A 24,951-nucleotide genomic window follows, 5' to 3' on the forward strand; every position below is an offset into this window, starting at 1 on the left:
GGTTCCCATGGCCATGTCCAAAGTCTGGTGAGAGTAAGGGCATTCTGACAGCCTTATAAATCCATACACTGGAAGAAATATCATATTAGCCCTACATTGCTGCAGACTGGAGCAGCCCCAGAGAAGCCACCCAATGTTCTGCATCACCTCCCTGGCATGGAGGTTTTTGCCAAGGTACATATCTTTGTGCACCACCCAGAAATAGCTAAACCATTTTAAAAGCCACAGTGAGGTCCGGATGCCACAGAGCGCTGCCTCAGCACTGTCCCCTTTGGGGACCCCTCAGCACTGTCCCCTTTTGGGACCCCTCAGCAATGTCCCCTTTTGGGACCAAAACACACCCTCTGCCAAACCACCTCCAGTACCACTGCACCTCTGGCACGGCTCATTGGCAGCCTGGCCAGTGCACACACTGCAGCCAATTCCCTGGGCATGTTTTACAGAGGACAAGCCCAGGAACTCTGTGTGTGTGCATATATGTGTGTGTGTGTGTTTGATATCAGATTTCAGGGAGGTGATGTTTCTAAAACCCTTCCCCAGCACCGATTTGGAAGGTGCTGGACAAGCAGCCATCCAAACACCCAGAACAGGCAGGACATGAGTGCTAAACCAGCCCTGCACACCTGACAAATAAATTCTTAACATTAGACAGCAGACTATAAAACAAAGCTATAAGCACATATCACTGCACGTGAAGGAAAACGCATTCTGCTCTTAATGCCCATAACTTTCCTACTGAGAGTAATGGATGCCAACAAAAGAAGAGACACACAAGAGTGCCAAAATGTGCACTTTTTTTTTTCTTCCCTAAGCTTGTGTTGGGTACACTACTTGAAATACAGAATGGCTGAATTCTATTTTCTCCCCAACCCTCAAGCCAACAGAAAATGCCCATGTTTTAACAGTGTCGTTAAGCATTAGGATAAATTACCAGGGTTATAATGAATTCTCATAAAAAATACTTTTGTCTATAGAGCTGTGTTCCAGTTACACACCAGCTGTATTTCAGATTAAATAAAAAGCAACTGCTATGATGGGTAGCAGATAAGAAGTTAGACTAAATAATGCTGGAGGTCCTTCCCACCTTTGAAATAAAAAAGCCAAAAACATATGTGCTATTTATGATCAGTGTACTACAGGGCCTGGCTGATCCTCTGGAGCTGAAAAGGAAGAGCTGGATGATCATCCAAAGGAGAAGGGAGAGGAAAACAGCCAGTTAAGTTTCCCAGTCAGGGAAAAAATTTATGGATAGGAGCATTTTCTTCAACTTCTTCAGAAGGAGAGACCATGCACACTCATCTTGCTGTTCAAAGGACATCTTGTGCATATGAGCAAATTTGTCCAAACCATTCTGGCTCCAGCATGTTTAGTACACTATTTCCAGATGTGCTTCTATCCCCGTCAGTCCGGCTGCTGCCTCAAGCCAAGAGAGTTATGTAAGAGGCAAAACTTAATTGGATTATTTAGCCCAAATCTTTGGCCGAGAGGCAGCAGGGCTGGAGAACCAGACAGGCAGCCTGGAGAGGAGCTGCACCCCCACCAGCTTGGGGGGGAAAGGGAGGAGCAGAACCCAGTGAGTAAAGAGCTCATAAAGCAAGACCAGCCTCCCGGTCTCCCTCCAATTTCTCACACCTCCTGTCCCTTTTACAGAGGGGACAGTAGTTGGTATTTTATTAGAGCCATTTTTTTCCTACTATAACAACAATTAAAAAGGAATGCAAGAAGCATTTAGAAGACATGAGCATTTCCTCTCTGCACTAACAAGCATTTCCTGACTCTGCAGATCCATAGCATGGAATAACACATTTAGCAACCTTGTTTTCCCACAATAATATTTTTCTCCAAACTTTGGCTGTTGTGGTGGCTTATTTTCCATTTAAGGGCATAATCCTGCTTGTGGGATAACCCATCCCAGCGGATCTTCACAGATGTGATTTTTAGGGCAAAGTCCTAAAAAAGAAAGTGTTGTGACTATTCTTGGGAAGAAATCAGGAAAGAGAAAGAAGCTGAAGAGTTTCCAGATTCTGTAGCTATGAAAGTGTGCCAGAATAATTTTGCTCCTTTTATTTTTAATAGAACTGGATAGTTAAGTCAGAAGTTGACACAAGTATATAAACTCACAGGAAACTTTGAGCAGATTGCCTGCTCCATTGCTTAAACAAAAAGTACATGCATACTTGACAGCCACTCAAACCATTGTCATGAGGCCCTGGATGGACTTTGTATGGCTTTACTACCAATAATAATTAAAAAAAAGCAGCCTGGCATCCTCTACCACTGCTGACAATATTCCCACCACTCTCCACCAGGCAAAGTGCCACGGATGAATTCAACAGATTAAAACAACCAGAACAGTACAACAGGCAGGGATGTGCTCAGTCCTGCTGGAAACAGCTCCACAAACACTGCAAATCACACACAGGAAGGATGCCCCTCACTGCTCAAGCTCTGGTCCCCAAAACATCATGCACACAAGAACCCAAAAATGCAGAGCATCACTGCTGGCATCCACGCTGCAATTCCTGATGAATATTCGTGAACGAGGAGCTGCAATTAACACGCTGTACAGAGTCATAATAAACAGCAGCAGTGACCATAAAGCTCTTTATAGAAGAGCTCTCTGCTACAATACCATGATAACTAGCTGTGGAAATATTTCAAAAAACGGCAGACAAAGAGATTTCCACAGGGCACAGCAAGCCATCCAATTTGTGTTGTGCTTGGACTTCGTAAATCAAAATCCAAGCACTCTAGCTGTTCCTTAAACTTTATTTTTCTTTACTGCATGCATTTTGTGCCCTCAGTGAGGTGCAGCTCAAGTTCTGTGTGACTGATGGGAAGGAGATAGCTGGCTCAGGCTGACTGGGCAAAGCAGGCTCACCCCCCTTCCCCGTTATCTGCATTAAGAGCTTCAACAAATTTGTGTAATACCCAGCATTATAGAAATGGATTTCTAACCAGAAGAGCAGTTGGCAGGATTAAACAAGTAGAAAAGCACATGCACACAGAAAATCAGGAGGTCTGCACACGAGCTAATGGAGCAAATAGAAAATCACTGGGCATGCTCCCTGGGCCGGAGAACCACTTCCTTTATGACAGACAGTAAGGTCTCATTACAGGAGAAACAAATACAATAAAGATGAATATTCCATCTTCCCCCGGCTACATTTTAAATGTTAAGCCAATACGAATTCTCGGGTTATATTTCACAAAAATAGCTATTCAAAAAAACCCTGCTGGCAGCGCAGCAGACCAAAATTCATTTGAAAGATAAATCCTACATTTTTCGTAGGCAGATTTGAAAATATATCAGACTTTATCACAACAGCTCCTCCCAGGAACCGAAGAAGCCACAGAGTAAATTTGTAACAAAAAAAGTTGCTTCTTTTCCTTCCTTCCCCTACATGGCCAAACTCAGCCCAGAGTTAGGAACAAACCAAGAGGTCCTTGCTGTGCTGAACAGAGGGCACACACTCCCCAACACCGCGGTGCCCTGCAAGGTCAGCATGGAACCAACCCAGCACTTGGGACCATCAGCCACACACTTGGCCGGTGGCACTCCACGGATGCTGTGACTGCTGTCATCACAAAATGACCATTCAGCTCCACTCCTGCACCGAGGCAAGACCGTACCAGCCCTGGGTGAACAAACGCAGCCTTGTTGGGGCGTCTGGGCACGCAGGCGCCTGGCACCGGCCGGCGGCTGCCAGGAGAAGGCTGCTGGTGACTTCAGGAACGCTGCCAAACGCTGAGCTGGAGCAGGACGTTGTAGCGTCGCTATTTCTGGCTGATAAAAGGGCAAAGTCAAGACACCTCCACAGTTTAGCGAAAACTCCTACAAAGCTGACACGTGAAATGATCTGAAAGCTGCTCTTCGGTGCAGGGTTATAAATCTGGATCAACAGCACCTTCCCGCCCGCTGCAAGAACATTGCACGGAAGGGTGACTATCCATCTCTTACCAGGATGGGGCAGGGAGCAAAGGAAGAAGCATCCTTAATCAATTAAATCCCAGCTTGGCCTGAGCAACCAGTTCCTGCAAAGAACATCCCACGGCTGCTCCCACAAAATGAATGAAATTCCCTACAAAAGGTGTTGAAAATGGAGGGCAGAGACAGACACCCTACTCAGGAGTGTGCTGGATGCTTAATCATTAAAACCTGTGGTTCCATATGGGTCTGCATCTGAAGTTTTTGCCTACTCCCATGGGAGGGGATGGGAGCTAGAATTGCCCCAGGCAGTGGTAACACAGGGGTCTGAGTGTGACTTCCAGTCTTGTGCCCTTTGCAATCTCAAGAAGACCTTTCTGGATTCAAAATATTTTTAATTATGACTAAAGAGTTAATTATTACTAGTAATTTTAGCTTTAATGAAGCAGACAATCATTTTTAACCCAATAACTAGGAAAAAAATAAACCAAAAAACCATATATATAAAAGAAATCTGGTCCTTTTAGCAAAGCTTTCCTGCTGCCTAAACCAGGATCAGTGATGACCTGAAGTGCAACAGAGCTGTGCAAGGGGGACAGACCCTTATATCTGTGGTTTTGGCCAAACTGTGACTACAAACTGGAAGTCCTGCTGGCCTAAAGTCCCCTGGATTCAAGCACTGGCAGCAAACCTGCACCAAGAAGCAGCTGTTTCATGGACAGCAGCTTGAAAGACAAATTCAATCTTTTGAGATTCTTAAGGTTGATTTACATATATTTATTGCTTCTATAATCTCACCTTTCCTTGCATCTCAATTTTGAATTATTTATCATCAGGTATCACATTCATTTGCATACTTTATGAGGTGCAAACCAAATGATTAGTCATTCCAGATCAGACTTTTCCAAACCATCTGTGCCAAGCTGTGCAGCAGTTTGGTTTTGGTTTTCTGTAATACTTGAGGGGGGAATAAAAGTTCAAGGGGAGAATACTGAATTAACTTGAAACACAGAGTAAAACAGTTCACATTTGTGGACAGCAAAGCTTTATTATTCTGCTAGAGCCGTGCTCCTCCAGGAAGGTGCATATGATCATCTTCAGTGTAATTTAACCAGCAATACAAATTGCAAGCAGCATTATTTCAAAGAGCTCTGTTTATTGATTAGAAACAAAGTCCTTCTCCTCTTCCTGCTCCCTCCTTGAGTGGTGCTGATTGCACACAATAGAGAGCTATCACTTAAAGAGCCAATTAAGTCAACTTCTGAAAGGTAATTGAATATCTGGAATTCTTAGTGCACTGTTGTACTGCATTATCTTGATTGCACTGAAGGAAAAACAAAGCAGCCAGAGCAACAAAAATTAGAGAATGAGACTCTGGCCATAGGTGGGAATACTGAAATGGATGGGCAAATTAACGCTGCCCTCCCCCACACACCTTTCCAAATATTTTCTTTCTTTCTTTCAAATATTTCTTCTAACTCTTGCTAGAAGTGTGAGAAAGCACAAGAAACTTGGTCTTGTTTATTTTCTGCATTGGCAGGAGTTTATGAGGGATGGGCTGAGCTGCTGACCAGGCACAGAGAATGTTGCTGGCTACAGCCACCCCAACACATCCCACATTCCCCGGGGGGAACCCAACATCTGGGCATCCTGTACTCAGCCAAAAGCTTTGATTAAAGAACTTCTTGTGGCTTGGGCTATGAAGATAACACCTTCTGTACAGATTCACCCACGCCTGACAGAGCCAACAAGAAATCCTGGCTACCTTCAAAATACCCAGAGGACTTTAGATCATCTCTGGGGTTTCCATACCATGGCTGAACTGGGCTGAAGTGAGGCGAAGAGTTTGAAAGCTGTTGGGAAGGAGGACATTGTTTTAGTCCCTTATTAAAAACAAGCTTAAAAAAAACCCGAGTTACTGTAAGCCTGCCAGCACTCAGAATTTATATAAAACAACTCATTTAAATGCAGTAAAAAAATGCATCACAATCTGAGAGAAGAATCCTTGGAAGTTGAAGGCACTGTATGTACATGGTCAAAATTCACCATCAATTTTTGAGCAATTACTCAAAGTACTCACAGCATTCGGGTTATAAAGCATTTACACAGACACATAAAATAAAAGCTTTTTCCAAAGTAGGAAAAGAGGCGCCACAAAACATAAAAATCTCCCTCATTCTTCTGCGCTGACAGCAGCCTGTGGTGTGACCTTCCACCCCTGTCCCCTGGCCCTGGGTTTCCACAGCAGCACAATCAATCCACCCAACCTCTGAGCACAGTAATGGCCAACTGCTCCTCTCCTCCAGCAGCTCTGGCACCAGCTGCCTCCCCACGTGTGTTCTGTCTGGCACTGGAGCCTTGCTGAACCACACAGGGCTGAGCAGGGAGAGATGCTGCAGACAGCATGCTCTCTCTGTCTGTCCTCCTGACACACCTCAAGGTTCCTGACCCGAGTCCCATACACTTCCCAGCCCAGGACAAGCGTAGATTCTTGGAAAAATCCAATAAACACCATTCCCCCAGTAACAAATGTGCTAGCAGAGAAATGCAAACCCATCCTTCTGTAGACATGGCTTTTTCAGGGGCTACAGGAGGGATGCTCAGAGAGAGGTTCCAAAGGGATTTATGCACCTGGCAGTTTGGGAACCTCTCCTGCACCCTGATTTCTTAGCTGTGAAATGGGCTGAATGATACCCAGACAGCCTTGTAGAGGGCTTTGCTTTTCACCAATCCACCTTCCTGTCTAGGAGTCAGGTAACTCCTACTCTCACCTACTCCACCCTCACCCTACTGCTGTGGGGCCTCAGGAGTCCTCACTCTGAGCAGAGACATCCATTCATCCACTGGGAATCTGGCAGAACCATGTGAGCAGCCTCTGAAACACACGTGGCACCAACGTTGGGCACTGTGCACCAGGAGTATGACTTCAGCACACTCCAAGTCCTGCCCAAACTTCTGCCTCATTCATTTTTGTCAATCTCTCCTCAGTTTACTTTGCAATTATCTCTGCAATTCCCACTGAAAGACAGGACACAATTTAAGGAACTTGAGCAATTTTTTCAAACTTCAGTGGTGTCTATCCAAAGGAAGCCAGAAGGAAGCCCACGCACTCAAACACACCCCGAGAGTCTCAGTCCTCAGACAATACTCTGTGAAGTGGGAGCTTTAATTTTTCTTCATTAGCAGACTGAAAGCCCATCAAATACAGTAGGGAACCAGCTTCTCCTTGGTCATTCTCTACTCCAGACTTCCTCTATCTTTTCAAGAGCTCTTTTCAGATACACAATCAAAAAAATCTTTAAGGACTATATCTAGAACAGCTCTAAAAATTGTGTGCAGTTTCCCTGAGAGCTCACATTTACTTATTGGATGGAGGAGCCAAGAGGAGAGAACAGATATTTCATGGAGCAGCCATTGCACATAAATATTGCCCCTGACACAGATGTGCCATGAATACAATTGCATCCTCACATCAATTACACTCCAGAAGCTATATTTGCAGAAGTCAAATAAATAAATGCAAGCTCGAAATAAAAAAAGGAAAAAATAAATAAATACATTTCTAGCAAGCTGCTTCACCTTATAACCATTCTTTCCTGTGACAGTTGTGCTGGTTCCTATTCTAATAACACACTCATGTACCTGCACAGGTACAAGTGATGTGAACAAATCACATCTTGCAAAACAACTGCTGGCAGAGTGGGATTTGAGTATTCATTACTCACTACTCAACAGTTACATACATTTTAATTCTGACCTCAAAACATAATTTGGACCACGGCAGATGTTTCCTAAAGCACAGGCTGCCTTTGGATGAGAGTTAATTCAGTTTTAACATAGCAGCAATGAAGAAAGGGATTTAAACATTTTCTGCTCATTCTCCAAGCTTAATGCTGCAAAGGTAAAAATGAGGGAGGACTAAATTGAATGGCTGCATTTGCCTCTCTCAGCCTCAGCTCTGGATCCAGACCAGCTGGGTGAGGTTGCGCCTCCCTGTCACCTCTGTGACATCAACTTGTGTCAAAAAGAAATTGAATTATTTTAATGAGGTTCTGTTGAATGCACACTGGTGGAACCAAGAAAAGAATAACCTCTAGTTTTAAGCCACTTAATTTTCATCAGAAGAAGGGGACATACTCCTCTGCAAAACTCTTCCTCCTCTCACCTGTTACCCTGAGCGGCTCCCTCCTGCTGTTTGACATTGATAAGTAGATCATTATTACACCAGCCACACTTAAAATCTTCTGTAAGGTAAGATCCACTTGCAATTTTACATCCACATAGTTGCCTACACTGAAGAGCCCTGAAATGCTCTTAACGAGTTGTGTGCACAGGGATTGGCTCTTCACACATCAGTGGAACGGGCTTGGGAAGCGACAGCTGCTTCCATAGTCACAGGCACTGGAGCAGTTTAAGGGGAAGAGAAATGGTATAAATAATTGAAATCACAGCAAGAAATGTAGGCAGAGCAGAAGGAAGGAGGGCAGCTCCAAAGAAGCTGGCAGCAGGAGAAAAGGACTTCTCCTGGAAGCCAAACTAAACATGAGTGCCTGTACAAAATCCACACCTTCTCACTGGTGTGCTATGCCACACACCAGCAGACTAAAGAATTTCTTGACCTTTTCTGCACTGGCTGGAGGTGATCTGAATTCTACCTACCTACAAGCTCTCTCTTGTCAACATCTTCCCTTCCTCCTCTCCATGAAATCCTGAAGTCTGATGCAAACGACCTCCATGTACATCCCAGCACTGCAGTGACCTTGGAACCAAACAGTGCTGATGAGTCAATGTGGATTTCAAATTCTGCCACTGACAACCACCTCACCCACAGGAACCCACTCCTCCTGGCCCAGCCCTTCATGTTGAAGCTCCCTGGGAGGGTTTCCAGTGCACCCAGGACATTCAGGGCACACTAGAGCGGATCCTGGTCTCAGCTGGGGCCTCTGAGCACCATCAGGGGTACCTGCAGAAATGCCCACCCTTGGTTTGCAGGCTTGCAGAACAACTAACCAGCACTTTGGAACAACAGACAAGTGCTGAAAGTTTCAATCCCAGGAGTAAAATACTTCCTTTCATGACCACAACTGCTATAAAGGGCTAAAGGTTGTATTTCCTGACCTTTATTACAGCAATACTCCTTGACCTGCATTTTAGAAGGTATGAACAGACAGCATGATCCAGGCTAAGCAGTCTGCCACTGTCTTGAAAGATTTCCAAAGAGACATGAAATATCTGCCTTTCTGTGTGTGTGCATCACGCAAGTCACTTGAGAGCTGTGCAGACATCCGTAAAAAACCCGGTTTTTCTCTGGGTAGTGCTCATCCAAGCAGGAGATGGCAGGAGATCATTTCTAATGCTCTGTGGAGGTAACACTTGGCATAAGAGCTCCAGGAACTGCTCCATCACAACACTGGGTTGAAGAAAGGACACTTCAATTAGCAATTCAGCTAACCAGACACCTTTAACAGAGCAAGTAATGAGATTTCTTAATGAGTGGTTCATTTGATGGGTGTGCAGTGATACCAAGACCCAGGTGAAAATGCCCATCAAGATCTCTGTGCATGTCATGAGTGCGTAGGATGGATATCTTATTTCAAACAGCAATCAATTGATTTTAAGGAATCAGCTGTCAGACCTTGCCAGACTCCTCTTGTAGAATGCCAGTATTTTCAGGCAAAAGCCTTCAGCAGGCATCAGTGTTCAAGTTCAGCCCTGCTCCTAAAGCCACAGGGCACACAGCTGTAATCAGAAGGTGAAGAAACCTCGATACCGACTCTTCTGCATGAGCATTTCAATTTAAGAAATGCTGTTCAAGAAGCGTGTCACCAAAACAAAAAATGTGAACATTTTTTAAACATGAATTGTTTCCTAAAGAGCCTTCCAGAGGCTGCAAGGATCCCATGTATGCTTTTCTCTACACACAGTCCTGCTTGGCAAGAGCCTTATTGGGGTGTGCCCAGCTGCACATCACACCCTTGTGCAGCCTATCTATCCCAAATCCAAGCCTGGGATGGAAGGGCTGAGCTTCAGGTACCTCTAAGGACATCCACCAGTTGGGACAGGCAAGTGACAGCTCATGGTGGTGTGAACAACAATTCTGGTGTCAAGAGCAACTTAAAAGTTCACAGCAAAAAGAGACACACAAACCCCTTGGATTTCAGCACAAAACTGGCCCTTGCAACCTCTCTCTGCCACAAGAGGGAGATTGGAAACCCAAATCCACCTTGGACAGGACAGAATTTCTTCTTTGACTTCTCATGAAGAGCAAGGAAGCCCTTCCGTACTTCTAAAAACAACTGAGCCTTAACAAAGCCACCATGCCAACAAGTAAAAATGGGAACCTTGTGGTTTCAGAGGGTCTGCTACTGAGAAACTGAATTTGGGCACTCTCCAAATGAATGATGGGACTCTTTCCCTGACAAAAGAGCCATGAACAGCATCTGTCCTCTGGAGTGCAAAGGAATGGTGCCAACTGCCAATCCTCCTCTTCCAGCTGGAGGAGAGCTTGTGGGCAGCTGTCTTCAGCTGAGAGTTTCCAGATTGCTCCCATTGTGGGACACACAGCCTGGCTCACCAAAAGATGCTGCAGCCAGCTCAGACATGCCTCAGTTCACTTGGGGAACACTTGATGTGAGGCTGGAGATAAATGGCTCTCTGACAGCTGGAAAATGCAGTTGCCTGAGCTGCTGGGAGATAATGAAGAATCAGCCACTTCCTAGAGGTGCTTTTCTGTCACTCACATTCTTAGAGGTGTGTTTGTGTCACCCTCTCCTCTGACCACAGGGTCTCAGAGAACAGAGTTTCTGTAACGCAAAGCTTTGAATGCTGTTAACTGAGCCAACCCCATCCAAATGTCATGGTCTCAGCCACTAGAAAACCATTCCTTTCTGTTTCTGCCACTCTCCATTCCATCCATGGGGTGTCCATTAGATTCAAACACAAAGAGCCTACAACAAGAGCCTCATTAGCTGACTGTACAACTAGATTTGTTTTGCAGCACCACACCATCCCCCACACTGCAAGGCAGAGCTCTTGATGGGGGAAAAAAGGAATTGATCAATTAAAAAAATATCTTGCAAACCTAAATGTTACATGCAGCTCTTCTGCCAGACTTAAAACAACAGCACTGCCAGCTGTAAAACAGGCAAAAAAAAAAAAAAACCCAGAAAGTCTCTCAAAACAGCAGACCAAATGAAAGGAGAAAAAGATGAAGGAGGTTTCAAATCTGCCCTGGAGAGAATGTGTGTCACAGCTTTAACCTGCTGCAGGGAGGGGGAAAAAAGGAAACAGGGCAGCAGAGACCAGAAATCAGATCTATTATGACCAACCGGGTAGATAAAAGATAGATGATCACCAAGAGAGGATGGCTATGTTGGAATAAGCCAGCTTCTGAAAATGTCTAGTCAGCTTTAGCATTTGATATACATGAAATTGGTGTCCGGGCAAGAGTATTCTCCTGAAAGGATGGGATTTAATGCAGTCAAGATAATTATCTAGATCCTTCTTTATCCCATTAGTGGTTTTCATTCGCATCCTGGAACGCCATAAGCGGATTGTTCAAGAATTATTTGCCATCCGCTGCTTCAATCCCAACTGGAATTATCTTTATACCTCGGTATGAAGACAAGAGATTACATCCCTGACGGGGCTTGCTGGAATGCCCTCTTTTCTAAGGCTCCCTTTATCATTCTTGTTCTATAAGGTGATTAAAAGAATCAGAAAATAATTGTCATGGACATGATTTTGCCCTCTCCTCCTCTTCCTTCCCCACACATGTGTTTGGGAGGAGGAGGAGGAGATGCTCTACCCACTGCATCCCCTGCAGGAGATGCATCACTGCACCTGCAGAGAGATGAAGCTCAGCAAGACTTACTCATCAAATTACCCAGGACAAGATCCAAAAACGCTCCCAGCTTCCTTTTGCACCATGATCCACTAATAAAAGAACAAGGAAGAAACTGTTAAAACCAATTAAACGTACCACTTGCTGCATGAGCTGGAAGTGGGATTCACTGCACTAGAGACCCCGGGGCGTGTGCCAAACATCGCCTCTCGTGCTCTCTAGCAGTGTGTGCCACTGTGCAAGCTCCAGTGGAGGTCAGGCCAACGTCACTCAAACAGCCATCACAGCCCCTTGCTTCAAGGCCTAAAATAACAAGAAGACAAAATTCCCCTCCCAGCCACTCTAACTGCCTGCCAGGTTTTGTATTAATGGAAGAATTACATCTCCATCCAGGTATGACAAGGACACAGCTCGTTTCCTCATGGGCAGCCGTGACTCTGAGCAGCAGTGAGGAAAGATGCCTGGATACCACAAAAACCATCCCTTCTCCTTAAGGAGCAAAAAGAAGGTAGGTATTCAGACCCCACGTGAATAGGAATGCGTGTATTTTTTTAAAGAACCGTGCTTTATGGATGTGTAATGAGATCTGTAGGAGAGGTATCTCTATAAACAAGTTATTAAAAGGGGGAGGAGGGACACAATAATAGCAGGTGCCAATTACTCAGCTCCCAGCAGAGACTTTTCAATTTCTCACCTTCCCCCAAAGCAAGATGTGCCTCTGTATGGCACCACGTTCACTTGCAAGTGTGAGACCCTTTGGAGAGTGGTTCTTTCCCCCCCGGCAGAGCTCCATTGCCACCAGAGCAGGGCCACCCCTCGCCCCACCAGCCCTGTGCCAGAGCTGGCACCAACACACCATGAAATTCATTTGGAAACTGAATACAGCCATACTTTTCTTTGACTTCAGAATCCAGCCACTCCTCCCATCAAGAGGAACAGCAAATTTGTGAGCTGACTGCAACTGACAGGTTTGCATCTCTCCAAGTATCTGCTTAGTTCTGGGAACCAAACACCAGTAATGATTTTGTTATTTTAAGATGGCAGTATCATTTCAGACAGTACATGTCCATCTTGGAGCTGCCAGAGGGACCTCATCCTCTAGAGCAAGCACACCAAAGTAATGATTAATATTACAAAAGCAATTCGAGCCTCTAAAATCATTGTTTTCAAGATCAGCAAATAATTACCAAGGCCTTCAGCAATCAATACCCAAGACAAATAGAAGATTAAATTGCAAAAGAAACAGAAGAAAGTACTTAATATTTGCCAAACACATGCCAAATACACTTCTTCATGGTAACCAAATACTTCCAGTAAATAGATATTTTAGCTCACTGGAGAAGCACTTTCAGAAAGTAATAAATTAATCCAATAAAACAGACAGACAGAGTGGAACCAGACATTAACGAAACACAAACTGATTTATACAGAGCCAACCCACAGCCCATGTCCTAATTATGCTCATCCACCACTCTGAGTACTTACCTCTCCACCCAGGTCAGCTCTTTAGCTCGGGGAAAATACATGTTTCATGTGGTTTCACTGGCACGACAAAGTGGAGGATTTCAGCCATCAAATGACAAAGCTTGTGCTCAGACACAATCTGCATTTCCACTTTTTCCCTAAATACTTCTTGCTCCTCAAAGTTAATTAATCTCCTTTTAAACACTACTTTAATTTTTCCTTCAATTTAGCTGAAGCTCTATATGTGAAGTGCAGGATGAACTCCTGATGCCCATCAGCACCAGCCACCCCACATGTGACACCTGTGGAAACATTCCCAAGGCATAGCTACACTCTGGGATTAGGATGGTTCATCCTGGGAGCTGTGCCTGGCCTCACCATCACTCCAAGGACCCAGATGGACTCAGAACAACCCCTGGAATTCGGTGCAACAACCAGCACCATCTCCCCCCCAGCCAGCCTAAACTAGTTTCTACCCAAAACCAATGCTTGGTGTTAACAAAGCCACACTCTCAGGAAAGTATCTGTTAAAGTTCTTCAAAAAGTGAGTAACTTGAACTCGTCAAGATTAAGAGAGGGAAGACTTGGGAAAATCTCCATCCTGATCATTTTCTATAACATCAAAAGAAGAGGAAAGGATGGAGGGAAATAGAAGACAAAGAAAAAAAAGATATCAAAGCCAGCTCTAGAGAGCATAATGAGAGATGGCACAAAAAAGGAATAGTTAAAACATGAAAGGTGAGATCAAATAAAAGTAAAAGATCACAGTCTGGGCACAGAGCAGAGGGAGCACCCCAACACTTCTGCCAGCATTAACTGAATAATTCATCTGACAGGTCCTTGTTTGTGGTTGAGTGAGAGAACTCAGCCACCACCAGATCCATCCATTCACTCAGCAAAGAACACAAACTCTGCTCTTGTTTTTCACGTGGGGACACATCTTGGGGACACTGCACAGCAGCTCTGCTCCCCTGACTGTCTTTTGGGGAGGAATAAAGAAATTTAGTTCTCCTTCAGAAATCTTCTCCAGCTTCTGTGTGAAGCTCTTGGTACTGGCAGAGCTGGCCTCACTACTACACTTTAACTAAACCACCACATGTTTTCACTACACATAATATATATACACAGATCTTTAAGGAGATAATTTCTCAGGACTGGAAGTGTTTCTTTGATTATTTACAAGAGCTTCTAAAGGCTATAAAATCTTTTGGCACCACAGGGCCTCCTCCCTAAGCCATGATATTCCTCAGAACACTGGCAATACACAGAGGACTTACTGCCATGTAAGTACAAGCAGTGAGTGACAAAAAGGGGTCTCCAGGTTGAACCTTCCAGAAAGCTCTTGCCATCACAGGGACAAAAGAAAAAACTAAGTGGTCTAAGGCAGACTTGAAAATGCAATCAGGATGGTCTAAAAACTAATTGATGAACAGGTATGGACCAGGCAGCAGCACTGACATAAGCCAACTCTTCCCACAGTTCAGCATCCATCCCACTACCAACAACTCCTAAACCACCAGAGTGACAATTATAGCCACAAGTTAATGGATGCTGCAACGCAACAAAACTCATAGTGAACATAAAAGACAGGTGGAGATTAATTTTTACCCAGGAACTTCATTAAATCCTAATGATTTACATTTAACACTACTGCTGTCCACTTTAATATAAGCAGAAATTAAAATACCTTGCACAAGACATTCTGGTGTGCATGTCTAATCACTTCAAAATACAGATTAACCTTTAGGTAAGGATTTATCCTGTATGTAGCACACGAGTGATGGAATATTTAAATACTGGTAAGGCAGGGGCAGGCAAGAGAGAAGACAGAGTTACAGAGCTACCTCTGTGCATCAGAGATGCATCCCTGCTAATGCACTGATCCTGGAGACTCAAATGTGACTTGACACTGGGACAAAAACAGAAGGAGAATTGGCCAGTGACACAATTAATGCAGAAAGAGATTATTTAATAGAGGAATCTGCCACTCCCAGACCTTCCTGCTTTGCAAGGGAAGCCTGACGTAAGCCCGAAAATAAACCCAAGAAGGGCACTGCTGAATAAAAGCCCGCTATGCTGCAACTCAAATGGAAAAGGCAGAACAAAATTTTCCCTCCATCAAAGACAACAATCCTCTGCCTGTATCAGGAAGCTGCTAAGCAGATACTTGATCAGCCCTCCCTGAAAAGCCTCTCCTCCTAACAATGCTAACCTGGCCACCCCGCTGAAGCTCTTTAATTATTTTAATACTTTCCACAATCTTTTAATTTACCCAGTGAGTTCTGCCACCACAGCAGCCCTCTTCATCCACCCAATATCCCAACCTCTTGACCTCTGTCTCATGAAAAAGGAAACTTGAACATTAGAATGGGCACAATAATGATATGGAAAATCTTCACTTGGAACATTAAGCATCATCTCCAAGTATTTTTAGGCAGGTGGCTCAGCCTTAAGGTTTTCCTTCGAAGTCCTGGTGGCTGTGTATGAGCTGTGCTGAGCCAAGCACCTCAGTATGGATATTTGTTTGTGTTTCTTTATACCACAAACAGAAATATTGGTCCTTTGCTGACTGGTTTAGGTTTGTGAACAGGGAGAACCATGGATAACCCAAGTGTACCAGCAGCAGCCTTGTCCATCTATTGCTAAAGCAATTTCTCCATCACTTAGTGGCTTGAAGGTTTTCTAGAGATGACTGGCAGCTTCACTTAAACTAGCCAGCTATAGATGTGTTTTACATTAAACACTAAGTGAATAATCAATGAACATTCAGGATATAAGTACAAATCAATAATTTGTTTTGGATTAATCAAAGGGAATTGCAAATTAGTTTTGTTCTACAACAGAAGTAAACCAAGAGCAGTACTTGATGTAACTGGGGGGGTGTGTGTTAACCTCCTCTGACTGCTCCTCTCCCATGCACTAACACAGACCCCGCTGTCACAGAAGCATGGCAGTATCCTCCAAACCCCTGGGAGGAGAGATGTCACTGTCCCCAGAGAGCAGATGGGAACTGAGGCATGAAACCAGCCAGTCGACTTTTCCAAGACAGGAAGGGACACAGCATAGCAAGGACACAACTCAAAAGTCTATGCTGAAGAACACAGGTTAGGAGAGAGCCCTTTTAACTTCAACTCCATCACACAACCACAGCTCTTACTGTGGGAGCAGCAATGGGACACAGCAACTGCACACATAATACAGGTCAAGAGCACCATTTAAGGACCTTTAAAAAACTGCAAATAAATAAAAACAGATACACAGGTGACTCCAGACAATGAATTACTTATCTTGATAAATGCATATCAACAGACTGCACAGTGCCTCTTGCTCTTGGGATTAATTTGTTCAAGTCACAAGTGTGATAAAAAAAATTTTGCAAATGCCGCTGCATTCCAGCCACCAATTTCACACAGTGTCTGCTAAGCACCACCCAGGCCATGAAAAGTCTCTCAGAAATGCTCCTGCACATCTTGTTATTCACCATGCATTTTAATAACAGATTTTCAGACTCCATGGTTCCCCAGCCACGTCCTCGCCTGCACCTCCCCAGCTCTCAAAAGCACTTGCTGGGTCTCCTGCTGGCATCTCTCCTCCTGGGAAATGCTTGCAATGGTTGCCATGAAGAGATCCCAGCTCAAACCAGGGCTTTCACTCTTATCCCTTTTGCCACAGGCAGCGCCCAAGACCTCAAAGAAACTACAAAAACCTGAAGTCAAGCTGGTGCAGGTAACAGAAATGAAAAAGCAGCAGGAACCCCACATGCCGCAGGACACGGCTCGTATTTAACACCATCAACACTCTGCTGCTTCCAGAGTGGATCAGTGCTCATGGCTTTTTTTGCACTAGAAGAGGACTTTGTAAACACACTCAGAGGAACACCCCTCCAGGAGAAAGTTTACTTCCCATGAAGGACACCCCCAGTGAACAGAACATCCCACCGTGGCAGCACTGCACAAGAAACATTTCCTTACAGAGATGCTGCCTGAGCCCTCCCTGCTGCACCAGAGCAACGTCCACGCTGCAGCCAGTGCCCCACATCCACCAAACCCAGCATCCTGCTCCTCACCACACTCACAAACCAAGGGAGAAACCCTGTGCTCACACCTGCACCAAGACACCCAGCCAGGATGCGAGGGGTGAGTCCTCCAAGGAGCTGTGCACACCTGCTCTGAAGCACTTCCACAACACCCACAGGAAAAACAGTTCCCACAAGGTGAGCATCCAAAATACCACACAGTTACAACTGATCTCAGAGGTGTAAAGCCACTATGCAAACAGCAACCCCACTTTGCAGGCTTATCTATGGGTGCAGAGTTGACTGAAGTTGGGGTTTTACACTGGAAGCCAGGTACTGACTGGCAGTGGGTAACTAGAAATCATTAAAAGCTGACAGAGAAAAAATTTGCCAGGGGAAGCCTGCACAGGCAACATGGGTACAGAGCCTGCCCTGAGCTATACAGCCATACTGAGGAGGTACAATGCCAAACTCTACATGCAGCATTTCCAATGGGCAGCATGTTGGGAGTCTCCAAAAAGGTTCAACACAAGATTTAAAATTTCCCATTCAATGGGAAATTCAAAACCCAACACGTAAACCCCAAATATCTTACAGCATTTATGGCTCCAGCATAGGCTGCAAAGGACAAAGAGAAGGGATGTATAAACAGCACATGGCTGGTCAGTCAGTCAAGATAAGAACAAACATTATGACCGATGAGAACTGAACAGTTTTCACCACTGGAAATTAAAAAAACCACAACAATTTAATTGGTAAGTTAAATTGTTTGCCTTCATCCCATCTGTACTTATGACTCACCTAAAGTCATGAAACCTTGGTTTTACCAATCCCTCAGTGAGCCCTGAGTCCCCTGGAGCCCCCAAAATTGGACACATTAACCCCAAACCTGCCTGCACCTTCCCCAAGGCCTGATCCTCTACAGTTAACCCCTACACACCCAACACCTGACACCAGGTTACAAAACAGCTTTCTGCACAGCAGCTCATGGTTTTGGGAAGTGAAACCATATTTAAATCTAAAATCAGCAAAGAGAGAATATCAGACTTTGGCCAAGCCACCCACGACCATGATGCACAGCACGTGGCACACCTCCGAGCAGCCTGTGATGCTGGACACTGGCTGCCTGGGTGAGTGGCTGTGCTATTTGAGGCTGCCCTTCTCTTCCCACTCCAGCAGACTATTTCAAACCCCTTTTATAATTGGAAAGAGGCAGCATCTGTTTTTGCAGACCATGAGGTCAAAACTTTACTAATAACCACAGCACAGCAGAACACCATTAGCAGGTAAACAAGGCCTGAAACTCGGAAAAGGTCTCGGAAAAGCAGCTCTAGAAATGGTTTGTTCTGGTTTATTTTCTTTCAATTAATTGTTTTGTCCTCCCAGCACAGAGTGAGAAGACAAGCAGATTTTGCAATGCCTTACATTTTAATACCATCTTATTCCCCACTGGAGGCAATAAGGACACCTTGCCAGACTTCCCCAGAACTCAATGACATCAGCAACTCAGGAACACTGGGAATTGCCTCCAGTCACTCATAGGGGATGACTGAAGTTACAGAGGACTGGCAAAAACAAAGCCTATCTTTGAAAAATACAATCTTAACTTCAGTTGAAGTTAAGTGCTTAGAAGACAAGGAGAACTTGAGCAAGAGATAACCTCTGTTCATCAAGAACAAATCACATCAAATTTCTCATATTTCATACTGTGACAGGGTGTCAGGACTTGCAGGAAGGGGAGAAGAAACAAAGACTTCAGAGACCTCTGGTAGTGCCTGATGGGACATCCCCATCACATAACCAGGGATGAGGGGAGTGGCCTGAGCTGCCCCAAGGTAGACCACCACTGCTAGGAAGACCACCAGTGAACGGGGCACTGCTCTTTGACCACACACTGAGGGGGTTCTACTGAAGTATCTTCCAGTGGAGCCCCTCCCAGATCCAGCATCAGCTGGTGTTTTCATCCACAACTTGGTTGATGACAGAGAAAACAGGCTGACTGCCCTGGAAGGCTACACCAAGCTGACAGGGTCTGCAAGCATGCAGGACAAGATCAGAATTCAAAACAATCCTGATAATTTAGAAGAAACAGTCTTGAAAAGAAAAAAAAAAATAGAGGCAGTTCAATAAGGACAAGCGTGAGGTAATGTAATTTGGTAAGAATAATTAACCAGGCAAACACAAGATAAGGAATGAAAAGCAGGACAACATCTGGAGAAGAACAGTTGAAGGGTTGATGGGATAAAAAAAAAAACAAAAAACCATGAGTCACCTATGGCAAAAGTGAAAAGTACACACAGCAGGATGTATAAACAGGATCATTGTTTGTAAAAGATACGAAGTAACCCTTAGTCTTCTGAGCAAAAATACAGGGGCAGCAACTTCAGCCCCTTATCCCAGTTTAAGCATCATTCCTCACCAAGGACAATGGTCCAGAAGAGAGTAACAAGAGCAACTGCAGACCAAGAACACATGACCTAAAAGAGAGAGATCAAAGGAACCAGTGTGATTTAATCTGTATTAGTAAGAGAAAACAGTAGCAACTTCCAAATATCTACTGTCCTGCTGCAAAGGACAGAAGGAACTTTTCTGCCTGTTCCAAATAAATAGAAAAAAAGAAGAGCAATCCTGAAACTAAACTGAAGAAAAAGACATTTCTGTACGAATCATAAGAAAAATCTAATATGATGGCTGCTAAATGTCAAACATTCTCTGGGGAGCTTAGGAGTCCTTGTCACTGGAGGTTTTTAAGAACGAATATGACAAACATCTGTCAGGAAGGAGCCGGTTATCAGCGATCCTGCGGAGGGCAGGAGATGGACTGAATGACCTCTCAAGGTCTCCAGCTCTGTACTGAAAAAACGTCCTGATACGTAAAAGACCACAATAGCTGGAAACCTGCTGTGCTGACACAGCCAGCCGTGCTGGCTGGGACCTGCTGTAGCCATCGCCGTGTGCAGCTGATAATCTGTTGCTGCCAGAGGAAAACGCGAATCCCGGAGAGGGTCCTGCCGAGGACAGGGACAGTGGTACCCAGGGTTATTATTTTGGCACTTGCATGAGCCATAGGGAAAAGCTTCTTGTTGAAAAATAAAAGCGTGTCAAAGGACAACACAGCCTAGACAGCACAGACTGCCTCGTGGGGTTGGCCACCCTGCTTCTGAAAGCAGGAGGGGCTGCTCAGAGCCCACACAGCACTGCACGCTGCTTTTGCTTTATTTATGAGAGGAATCTGCAAGCAAAGCCACTGCTCAGTGGTAACCACACAGCAGTTCTCAGAGAATTCCTCTGCCCCTGCACAACTACTGTGGTCTTGCACTTCTGTCTGAAAGCAACACACAACAGCAACACCAAAATGCAAACATTTTGGCCAGTTAAAAATATCACCAGCAGAAGCAAACCAATCCACTGGTACAGAGGCAGCACTCTTGCATTGCAAACGCCCAGCAAACAAACCTCTGCAGGAGGCAGTTCTGGTGAGATTTAAACCACCTTAGCAGCACAACAGGAGAGCCTTTAGTGATGAATGAGGCAGAGGAGTCCAAGCAGCCACCTGTCAGACACCTGCAGCTGCCAGGACAAAATGGCACATCCCAGGCACTCCTGGCCTGCTGCCAGGGAAGGGGCTGGATGGGTTCATGTAATCCTGCCCATCAGAGCTGCCTTGATGCTGGCCTTGCACTGTGTGCAAGCTTCACCTTGTGATGGTGTGCCACAGGATTGCAAATCCATCAAGTCATAGCTTATGCCCAGCAAAAGCTGCTTCTCACCTGTAGCGGGGAGAAATGGTTATATAGCAAGTGGGAGGAGAGAGTCAAGGCCTGGCTGGTCAGACCACACACCTTTAATGACCTCTAAAAGTGCAGGAATTGGAAGAGCTGAGCGATTACCACAGGTGTAGGAGGTTACACACTCATACACAGTACAGGGACTCAACTCAGAAGCAACTGTCAGAATTGTTCTCCAGGTCAGAATAAGTCCAGCACACCGCTTGAGTGAGAGACTGGGTGGAGAAAAGCAACTACTGTGTTGTCAGGAAAAACCAGCAGCAAGCATCTCTGCAACACCTGCACAGGATTCCTCCACAGCCTCGGCAGGACAGGCCCCTGCACCTTTGCTCTGCAGGTGCCTGCTCAGTGCAAAGCCAGCACCAACATTTGTGTGCTGAAGCCACAGCCTTCACACCTGTCCCACATCCACTGAAGTTACTGGACTTGGCATCGAGCCACAAGAGACGCATGCAGGGAAGGCAGAGATGCCCAGATCTCCCCTCACCAGTTTGTCCAAATTTGAAAGTTCTCCCCATCATTTGAGAGTTCCCCCCAGTTGCTGGCACTACTACACTTTCATTCAGATTTAACCCACCTGGCTCCCATCACCCATGAAGGTTTTGGCCATAAACATGGAAGCGCAAAGAAGCACATCACCAAAGCCAGGCCAAGCGCACCCCGACCCGGATAACATCCCGCCCATCACCCCACAGCCCCCCGACCCTCCGTGGGCATCCCTGGCCGCAGCGCACCCGAGTGCCGAGCAGAGACCGCCGGCTGGAATTCCTCCCGCCTCGCCGGGTACGGGCAGTCGCCCCAGGGGTTCCACAGGTTCCCGCCGAGTCCGCACCCCTGGGGCTCCGGCAGGACCCTGCCCTTCGGGATCCCCCAGGTTCCGAAGGATGCTCACCGGGTCTGGATCCCAAGGCAGCGCCGGGGTCCAGCCGGGCTCGACTCGCGGAGTCCCCGCACCCCCTCCCCGGCGGCGGGGCGGCGGCCGAGCCCCCCTTACCTTTGTGCCCGCCGAAGGCGCCGTACCAGGAGAGCGAGAGCAGCGCGCACAGGCAGCCGAGCAGCAGCGTGAGCGCCGTGCCGCTGCGGAGCCTCATCGCCTCCTCGCCGGCGGGGGCGGCCGCATGTCCCGGGCGCGGCGCGGCCTCGGCAGCCCCGGGGGCCCCGGCGGAGCGGAGCGGGGAGCGCGGAGCCGAGAGCGGGAGCGGAGCGGAGCGGGGCGCACCGCCCGCACCGCCCGCACGCAGCGCCCGCGCCGGGCCCGCCGGGCGGGCGGGGCGGGGCCGAGGGGCGGGGCCGAGGGGCGGGGCCGAGGGGCGGGGCGGCAGCGAGCGAAGGGCGCCCCCGTACGGGTCAATGCGGGACTGCAGAGGGGCGGGGTGAGTGTGAGTGTGAGTGTGAGTGTGAGTGTGCGTGTGTGTGTGTGTGAGTGTGAGTGTGAGTGTGAGTGTGTGTGTGTGTGTGTGAGAGTGTGAGAGCGTGTCTGCACATCTGTTTGTCTGCACATATCTATCTATGTCTGTGTCTGTGTGTCTGTGAATGTGACTGTGAGAGTGAGATTGTGTCTGATTGTGTCCGTGTGTGTGTGTGTACATGTGTAGGCACCTGTGTGTGTGTATCTGTCCCTTCCATCCATGTACGTGTGTGTGTGTGTGTGTGTACATCTGCATGCACATGTGCATGTGTGTGCAAGGGTGCACGTTCATGGGTTATGTATTTAAATGTACATATCTGTATCCTTGGCTTACTCCTCTTGATGCATGCCTTCCCCCTCATGCCCATCCAAATGTCCCTACAAAGCTCCAGATACATCTGTGGGTGCCTGCGTGGGTCTGCACAAGTGTGTGTTGCGTGCGTGTGTGCGTGGCTGTGTCCATATGTGTCTCACTCTGTGTCCATATGTGCGTGTGTGTGTAAACATGGGTCCATCTGTCTGCAGTGTGTGGGGGTGTGCACGTACCTGTGGCTGTGCCAGGGTGCTGCACATCCCTGTACCTGGACCCCCAGGAACGGCCCAGTCCCTGCGGTGTCACGGGTGGGTGCGCCTGGACAGAGGTGGGTGCCCAGCCCCTGTGCACAGGGATGTCCCCACAGGACGTGCACAGCTGGGGGTGCAGGATGAGGTCAGGGGCAGCAGCCCCAAGAATCATGCAGTGCATCCTGGCTGCCATTCCTACAGAAGTGTTTTGTCTTGGTTAAGGAAACAGCATCCAATGTTTATTGAGAGAAAATCAGTGCCAGAAGAGTATCACAAACGGAAGCTGCTGCCTGGAAGGACATTATCCCTCTTCCAAAGGACCTGGCATTTGGGGGTTATGACCTAAAGCAGCTTGCCTGGGTGAAGGACAGAAGAAATCAGATTACAAAATTATTTTGCTTCTGTTTTCTTGTGTTAGTGAGTCCATCTAATTTCATTATAGACTGTACTGTGAGCTCAGGCTCCACAGGCATTTATTTGCCTTCATCATCTGAACATGTTTCTGTGGGTGGCCATGATGTGAGGCAGCCCTGTACATGGGTACACAGTTCCTGAACCAGCGGCAGTTGTCACCTCCCATTCCCCAGAGCTCTTTTAGCAAGTAAATATTTCTCAGATGTGTAAATATTGTAGGACTGGCTTCCAGCGATCAAAGTCTATTGCTCGAAATGTTTGGATCAATTAGGTACAGCGAGGCGTGTTTCCGTGCCAGAGGCAGGAGTGGCGATGCTTGGGTGCCACCCTGGAGCCATCCCAGGTGGCAGGCAGGGATGGGCTGGGAGCCCGCTGCCCTCCACGGGCACATCTCCTCCCAGCAGCACTCCAGCAGACATGGGAACCCTCCTGAAAAGGAAAATTTGTCAAATGTGTCCTCAGGCGTCCACTCTGTTTCCTTGTGGAAAGTGAGCAGGGAAGGGAGCCCGGCACGCAGGAGGGTGCAGGGGCTGCCTCGAGGTGCTCTGGGTCCCTCGTCGAGCACGTTTATGAGGAAAAGCACAGGTCACCCATTTCTGCACTCTTTCCTAACTGCATCCTCAGAATTTTCTTCAGTTCATGAAATAAAGCACATATTTCAAATCTTGAAATGGCCTGTGCCGGTGGTTAGAAAATCCAGGGAGGAAATCGGCAGAGGGAGCCCTTTGGACGGCATTAAAAGTTTCTTCGTCCCTCCGCTGGCAGAAGCCAGGGAGGAGCTGCCGGGCCGAGTGTGAGCGCTGCTCACACGGAACGCATCCTGAGCAGGGAAATGCCTTGAGCAGAACTCTCGGGAATGCTGGAAAAGACCGGGGGTAGGGGCCTGGACTTGTGCATCCTGACCTGGATTTTACAAAGCATTGCCCAAGCAACCCCCGCCAGAGCATGAGCCAGCAGCAGGTCCACAGGAATTAATGGCAACGTCCCGTTCCCACCAAAGCTGTTAGTGGGGAAACGCTATAATCCATTAAATGTTGGCTGTTTATTATCAGAGGTGCAAAATGCTCCCACCACTTGGGACATGTGGTGTGTCTGCAGCAGAAGAGAGGAGAGAAACATTAATAATTTCTCCAAGAAAATTAATTAGACTCTTTCCCAAGGATAAAGTTTAATCTAATTTCTGCTGTTATACTTTGTCTTCATAAAAGTCTGAAGAAATTAATGAGCTTTATACCACCCTCTCATGATAAAAACCTTGGGTTCTCTTGGAAAAAAAGAGACTAAACCAAATTGTAGCACCTGCCATTTTTCTCTCAGACCTGCAAAGGTCTCTTTTATTCTTGAAGTCCATCCCTCTTTCCCCAGTTTTGCCTTTTATTCTGTTTTTAAAGTTTTAAGCAAGTTTTGAGCTTTGGTCCTTTTGCAGAGCAAAGATTAAAATGTGAACTGCAGAGACCCAAAACCCTGGCAGCAAATGGAGAGAAAATGGGTTTTTTTAAGGTAATCTCACGATCTTGGAACAGTTGA

The 24,951-nt window shown here is 46.5% G+C and overlaps 1 protein-coding gene across 1 annotated transcript in view; it reads right to left on the bottom strand.

The window, feature by feature from the left end:
* The window catches only part of MGAT4B (alpha-1,3-mannosyl-glycoprotein 4-beta-N-acetylglucosaminyltransferase B), a 49,931-nt gene extending 27,802 nt beyond the window's left edge, over nucleotides 1-22,129 (bottom strand). Inside the window, exon 1 of the mRNA XM_062502052.1 lies at nucleotides 22,033-22,129. Within this exon, the coding sequence (XP_062358036.1) occupies nucleotides 22,033-22,129 (97 nt within the window). The remainder of the gene's footprint in view (nucleotides 1-22,032) is intronic.
* Nucleotides 22,130-24,951: the final 2,822 nt, after the last annotated feature.

This window comes from Cinclus cinclus, chromosome 14, assembly GCF_963662255.1.
Source record: "Cinclus cinclus chromosome 14, bCinCin1.1, whole genome shotgun sequence".
Classification (NCBI taxonomy): Eukaryota; Metazoa; Chordata; class Aves; order Passeriformes; family Cinclidae; genus Cinclus; species Cinclus cinclus.